Genomic DNA, 7,893 nt, shown 5'->3' on the forward strand with positions numbered 1-7,893 from the left:
TCTAGATGCAGGTGTCATTCGTGAGAGCTCATCGCGGTTTGCCAGCCCGAGCTTGTTAGTCAAGAAGAAGGGTGGTTCGGAAAGGACGTGTGTAGATTATAGGGAGTTTAATGCCAACACTCATCCTGAACACTATCCACATTCCTAGAGTTGATGAACAGAAAGACCGATTGTAAAGGTTTCATACGCCTGAGTTACGTTTATGTTATTTTAATGGCTGATTGGAAAGGCCTCGGAAGCCTAAATCAAAGCCTAAAATGGCATGAGCCTAGTGCGCCCGGTCCATGGCTAAGGTTGGCTGGTCGGTAAGGGCTGTGTACGCCCGGTCCACGCCATGAAGATGTGTAGTCTGATCGGCTGGTCGAAGGGGCCCTATGCGCCCGGTCCACGCCGTGAAGTTGTGTTTTGTGATCGGCTGGTCGAAGGGGCCCTATGCGCCCGGTCCACGCCATGAAGTTGTGTATTGTGGTCGGCTGGTCGAAGGGGCCCTATGCGCCCGGTCCACGCCTTGTAACTGTGGTCGGCTGGTTGAAGGGGCTCTATGCGCCCGGTCCACGCCCTGTAACTGTGGTCGGCTGGTCGAAGGGGCTCTATGCGCCCGGTCCACGCCTTGTATCTGTGGTCGGCTGGTCGAAAGGGCTCTGTACGCCCGGTCCACGCCTTGTAACTGTGCTCGGCTGGTTGAAGGGGCTCTATGCGCCCGGTCCATGCTATGTCTATACGATTGTCCAAAGGTAAAGGTCACGTGCACCCGGGTCTTAATGCGTCTGGTCCATGTCTCAGTGATGCGTATTGTAGTCGTGAGAATATTGCACCCCGAATTGAGTTATCAAATTAGCTTTGTGTCAGGCATGGACGAGCTTACAATATACGTGAACGTACTGAAACTAATACGTGTAATCTTTCAGATGATTCTGTACGAGACTACTAATCGCACGAGGACGTGCTATAGTCAGGGTTGGCCGTGTAGGCGCGTCAACCTTTTTGTTGGTTTTAAATGCTGGCTAGTGACCGTTGATATAAGACATAACACCGAGCGCTGGGGAGGCGGCCATTATTAGAGAATTGGGTTGTCATGGGGGCGCACGCACCCACGTGTTGTGGTGGAATGTTAATCGAGTTAGATCATTACTATCCTTTATAATTCTGAATGTTGGACATTAATTAGTGACTTAGTAAACGAGTGATAATTATATTGTGGACTATTTTGTGACTTAAAAAGCCCTGGTCTCTTCGCCCTATTACCCACGTCAAAATGACTGACGAATTCCAATACGATGGCGTTTCTCCTACTCTTATGCCTTTATACATATATACAACGTGCCGCTCCAATGGCTTATTTCCATTAACGTATGGGTAGGTTTGGGGCTTAATAATCATTTAACAAACAAAAAAATAACATCGTTGGCTAATTGAAAATAAATTAATGTCACACATACTAAATAATAAAATAATATGATCAAAACTGTATCACTCTGTACAAACGATCAAAGTACATCAAACGGTGCGGCAACGTCCCGTGCGCCGCTCGTCCAATAGCAGAGTCGCAAGGAAAGAGAGGCTTTATTGTACAGCATTCTTTCTTATTTTAGTTTCATTGATACGAATGTCATATGACTCGTGAGCCAGGTGAACGAACTGTAATTTGTCAAAATTTGTCTTCTTCTACGATTAGGGTCTGCTCTCTCCCTTTCTCTTTCCGCTGCTTCCTTCTTTTTCATAACAATTTCACAAAATAGACCCATAGCCTTCCTCCGTCCGTCGGAAATGCATTTTTGACACCACAACTGATAAGGACAAATTTAAACCTATGTGTTCCCCTAAGGTCCGACGTGCTAAATCCCACTCTGTACACGATTGAAGTGTATGCTGAGCAGAATCCCGCTCATCAGAACAATGATGGCATTGCGCTGTCACTTCAGGGATCCCCTAACCTACCCTTATGTTGAAGGAAATAATTGGAGCTGGATCCATTGGAGCGGCACGTTGTATATGTCACGATGTCAAGAGCCCTCCAAGTAGGTTTGGAAACACAATATTAATCTCAATTAATTCTCAAGACTCTACGAATATACCTACCTCTATAGCTCGCCCGAGATAGTGCATTAATGTTGATGAGGTGCCGAGTTAATTTATAGATATACTAGCTGACCCATGCGGCTCCGCTCGAGTGAATTTCGTACTATTGGTCATTCGTTTGAGCACGCGCATTGCGAAGCACTCGATAGGTGTGGACGCACATAAAAATGCTAACAACTCTTTTGTCATCTAATGGTCATTTACGAAAGGGACCCGAAGGGCACACAATGTGACACAGGCTCAGGCAGGCCTGATTTCCTATGGTTACTTTCTTTTCCGCTCTCGTCTGTATCCGTACCAGTTTACAGTGTAAAATATAATACCTTATTATAGACTGACCATTGCTTACCCGTCTGGATTCAGAATATTATTATAGGTACAGACAGACCTATCTGCGCCGGAGCTCTTCACAGGCGTAATAATGTATACTTGCGATGATACGTCCGAAACCGCGTAACCCGTAATTATTTTTTATATATCATCCGTTGTTTATTTTTTAAAACTTACCACATAGTCTGTTTCATAGCTATCCAATTTATTTCCTTACGGGTAGACCGAGAGGAGCGCAGCGGAGAGGATTTTTTTAACGCACTTGAAAATCAACTTTAAAATCATCTAAATAAAGTGCATAATTGCTTGAACCTGACAAAAATGCTCGCGCGTCGTCGAGGACGCGCGGGTGTACCCGCGCGTCGCCGCCGGCATCGTACGAAAAATTTCAATGTTGTTACTGAGTTTAAAGAGGGAGAACGTCATTTTTAGTCTTCTTCAGCCAAAAGAGCAAGTATAATCATGGCCCAGTCCACCATCGTTGACGAATTTAGTGACAAACTGGCCTGTTTAATGTAGAATGGGAACTTAGAACGCTTTCCTCGCGCAGACTCGAGCAGTCGCGAGCATGCTCGAGCATTCGCGAGCCGTAAAGAAAATGCTCGAGACCGCGCGAGGATTATTCCGGTCTGTCTGCGCTGACCCTTATGTTGTGAAATGGATTACAACGCCATCTATGGTCTCTTTAGGGAAACGCAGGTTCGAAAGATTTCTACGTAAGTACTTTTTTCAATTTTCAAAAAATCTATGAAATTTGATGCGATAAAAAGTATCCTATAAGTTGCTCCACTACTTATTCTATGCATATACCAAATTTCAGAGCATTCTATCCTCTAGTTTTTACGTGACAGCGTAACATACAGACGGAGGACAGACAGACAGACAGACAGACAGAAAAGAAAATTAAAAATTGCAGATTCGGTATCAGTATCCGTTACTAAACATCCCCCATTGATTTTTTTTTAAATATATTCAATGTACAGAATTGACCTCTCTACAGATTTATTATAAGTATAGATTAAAGAAATTTACCTCCGTATTACACAAGCAGTAGATCATGGCGAGAGCGAACCCTTGGAAGGACCTTAGGAAGTGTGTGGTGTAAGACCAGAGCGCGAACGCCCATACCGGCCCCCCCACCGGTCCTTCAGACATGCTCAGTATGTTCGTGATACCAAGTAGCGGGAGTAAGACCATTGCGGCTTTTACTGCTTTTCTGTTGACAAAATAAACCATTGAAAACTTTGAACTCTTGACTCTAGCCATATACTATCGCATGTTCTATAATGTTCATTCGTGGCTTGGTAACAACAGCCGCTCGGATCGGACCCTAGAGTTAAGTCATTTACCATCTCATAGGTACATAGCGAGCTCCTTCGTATTTCGGAGGGCTCGTGTTGATTGTAATGTCTGTAGAAAATCGCGTTATAGGCTAGCTGAAAATAAGCTACTGATTTTACGTTTTTTTTAAACAGATTTCTGGTGGTCACATCACGTCCTAAATTTCGTTATAGTCGATATATTGTTTCTACTTGTAACTTTTTGATAGCTTTATATAAGAAAATGAAACGGATGTACATTTTTTTTTATACAATCCTAATCAAGTACTTAAATAAGTAGCGTTATTTCTTATAGTGTATGGTCGTATTGAGTAGCGAGTATTTAACGTTAAAATTATAAGCAAGGCATTAGTTTCTAGTATGAAGCGGAACTGGACTCAATTTAATTTTATTGCCTTCGAAATCGAAAGAATTACATCAGTACGAAATTCCAACACGGCCCACAATTAATAAATGTGAGGCCGTGTTGGAATTTGGAACGTGTAATTTGTAACGGCAAATATTTCTCCTACACGGGCATCGAGGCATAAACAGGAAATTGTAGGTGTATCCTCTTGTCTATATTAAGATTATAAAGAGGAAAGGTTTGATTTTTTGTTTGTTGTTTGAAGCGAATACGCTCCAAAACTACTGAACCGATTTAAAAAAATATTTCACCGTTGGCATGCTACACTGTTCGTAAGTAACATAGGCTATGTTTCATTTTCAAAAAATTGGGGATGCTTACTAAAACTTGAATAATCTAACCCAAGGTGTAAAAAAATTAACAAAAAACTTCCTTTAATGGCGTGCGCTGCGAAAACTACACTCAGCGGCAAAAAAAGTGGCCCAAAGTAAAACCACGATAAAACTTTTTATAATAACAATACATGGTTATTATTTTAGCTATAACTATTAGTTAAACAGTTTATACACAAGTTTAGTTACAATTTGCACTAAATAGTCGTAATTTATTATCAAAAATGGGAAAGATTAAAAAAATACAGCTCTTTTCGAAATCGCTTATTGAAAGTTTTCGCAAAAAACTAATTCTGCACCAAAAGAAAAAACCAAGTTTATACCACGTGTTAACTCCTCTAGCATTTATGTTGACCTGCATGCGTTCTGGCATGCTTTGGAAGATGTTTTAATTTCTTCTTGAAGAATTTTATCTCACACTCTGACTAGAGCGGTTCTTAGCTCACCAAGTGATTCTGGTGGGTTGGGCATTGCACGTACACTATTTTTTAGCATGTGCCAGACATGTTCTACGGGGTTGATGTCTGGATTGGGAGCAGGCTAAGCCAGTTCTTAAATCCCCATATCAGCAAGGTACGATTCCACAACGCGGGCGCTATGAGCGCGCGCATTAAACTGCACTAGAGTTAATTCTCCCGACCAATGAAATCCATAAGTGGTACAATATGGTCTTGGTGGATTTCTTCAATGTACCCGGCTGCTGTTAGGCGCTGATCTACGATGACAAGCTCCGTACGTGCCTCCAAACATACACCTCCCCACAGCATAACAGACCCACCTTTGTAACTGACCGTCTGACGTGTTGTGTTGGGAAGAAACCGTTCTTAGTGGCGTCTGCACACTCTCTCACGACCATTTGGTGCTCTTAATCCTACTCAGCACTCATTGGTAAACAAGAATTTGCTCCATTGGTCGATGGACCAATTCACATGTTTCCGAGCAAACCGTAATCGCCCAACTCGATGGTGTCTCTCGAGTTCTGGTACTCGGGCTGGTCTTCCTGCCCGTAAGTTACGTTCTCTTATCCTTCGCCTGATGTTCCGTTCACTAAGAATGACTCCGCGTGCCGCTCGAAGGCTCTAGTGAATCTCAAACGCTGTCAGAAAGCGGTTTCTCAGCACTTCGAGGTTAACAAATCGGTCATCTCTGGCGGATGTACATCGTGTTCGTCTACTTCCTGGTCGCCGCGTGTAGAGACCAGTCTCACGATACCTAATAATCGCAAACCTTAAAGTGGTACGCGATACATTGAAAAATACAGCCACCTCTCAATGGTAATCCCTGATCGGACAACAAGACCACCTAAGCCACTTGTTCAGCAGTAAGTGGCATCTTCAAATCTTTTCTAAAATCTTAATAGACCCATAATCAATAAAAATCATCAAAAAAATCGTTTCCGTGCAGCAATATTTCAAAATACAGAATTCAACTGACCTCTTGAATCAACACTGAAATCAGCTCTAACACACATTGTTAGAAAAAGATATCCGTCACTTAAATTAATTTCAAATTAAACACTTCATTAAACTAAACAGATCACTTCGCAACTACTTACAACAATATATCTCTCATATATTACTTAATTTGTTTACAAATTCACGATAAACGCTTGGGCCACTTTTTCTGCCGCTGAGTGTATTAATGATAGAACAAAATGATGTATTACAAATTTTAGGACACATCACTATCTATAAAAAATGTCGCTTCAGCATGTCTCTATCTTTTATAGTTACGTCTCAATAAGCGTCCCTTAATTAAAAACATGAAAAATTATATACCACCGCTAGAAAAGGCTCTTTATTCATATCTATTTATTTTGATAAGGATCAATAATCCTTATCAAAATAGATGGATCCTTATCAAAATAGATCCTTATAAAAGATGCCTTCTAACCTAACCTACCCATGTCGCTTTGCCCAAAACTCCTTCTTTATAACTATGTCACAGTATATAATTATACCGTGAAATAGTTATAAACATAGTTATGAAGTAGGGTTTTTTTAAATATATCGTAACATAGTTTTTAAACTCTGGCTTGTTCGGACTTTTACCGTTGAGAGTTGGTAAATCTTAGGTTTTACCGGAAAATCTCAGGATTTACCACAGATCGGGCTTTTACAGTAACATATACATAAAATATAGGTAAATAAATAATTAATTTAATTGTATTATATGTTTAGTGACCATATTATTACGTTCGTGTATGTATATCAAATTTGTATTTTTAGAATTTCTTCAGTACTATTATAATTATGTCATTGTGGTTAACCATTTTGATATAATAGTTTTGGCCTCTCGCAAAGACTTATCTTTGATGTTGCAGTGTTTGAGAACCGCATTATAAACATGGACTTTAGCAAATTGTCCAAAGCGCCGAGCAAACACTGTTTTAACTGCTGGTTTTGGTAGACGGAACATTCTTCGGTTGATTAACTCTTGGTACTCATTCGAGACTAGAACAATCTTGTGTACTAAGGTTAACATCTTGAGAATGTATAATTGTCTAACACTGAGTACGTTGCTGTCAGCATATAATAATAATAATAATAATGTGTTGGCTTCGGCCCCACGCACGCCTTCCAAATGTCCGGGACTCTGTAGTCCCGAGATATAAAAGAGACGTACATAATAATAAAAACTTTATTCATGAAATTAGATTGTAGCTTACATGGTATAGTTACAAGATATTATGTGTATGATACAATAACAATTGATTAAAAATCGACAATAAAATGTAGTCTACAATACAGATGGGTGGTGTACTTACTTTTCCTAGAGAGGCTACTAGGTAGCCTGTGTTTAGGAGTTACAGTGCCAATCCCCTATTGGTTATTAATGTAAATATTGCGTGTTCTCAATCAGTGCAATGTATTAATACAATAATCTATATCTTTTATCGCATTTCTATACACAATTATAACATAATGTACTATCGAACCAACTGAATCATGACCCATTTTGCCGATAATTCGCTTGACACCGTCAAAACAGTAAGAATTTCATCTTTAGCGTCAAAGTTGCACTTAGGACATTTTAAACACGCATACGACTGTGTTATGATGTATTACGACTACAGACAACTTTGACCTTTGTTATTACAGTACGTAGATACGTTTTCGATAAATCACTCTTAATTTGAATCTAGAATGTAAATAGTCTAAACTCTTTTCACTACGAAAAAACCTATTTCTGTCAAATATCAAATAGCACGTCATTTAGATATCTGTGAAACGATTAGGGTAACCACTATAGTCATTGCCCATCATACAGTGATTGCCAATGTTAAGGAATAATACGTTTATTTTAATTTCTAAAGTAACCAGTTCAAATTTATTGCGATTTATGTCACTTTTAGAATATTGGTAACATTTTTAATTTATAGAACTCATGTCCGACGTTTGTGCGA

At 40.1% G+C, this 7,893-nt stretch overlaps 1 protein-coding gene across 1 annotated transcript in view; it reads right to left on the reverse strand.

Annotated features, from left to right (window-relative positions):
• Positions 1-268: 268 nt before the first annotated feature.
• Positions 269-7,893, reverse strand: part of LOC142986562 (PDF receptor-like) — a 32,360-nt gene continuing 24,735 nt past the window's right edge. The window contains exons 5-6 of the mRNA XM_076135078.1: positions 3,442-3,625; positions 269-430 (exon numbers count right to left, since the gene is read on the reverse strand). Of these exons, the coding sequence (XP_075991193.1) occupies positions 269-430; positions 3,442-3,625 (346 nt within the window). The remainder of the gene's footprint in view (positions 431-3,441; positions 3,626-7,893) is intronic.

Source organism: Anticarsia gemmatalis, chromosome Z, assembly GCF_050436995.1.
Source record: "Anticarsia gemmatalis isolate Benzon Research Colony breed Stoneville strain chromosome Z, ilAntGemm2 primary, whole genome shotgun sequence".
Classification (NCBI taxonomy): domain Eukaryota; kingdom Metazoa; phylum Arthropoda; class Insecta; order Lepidoptera; family Erebidae; genus Anticarsia; species Anticarsia gemmatalis.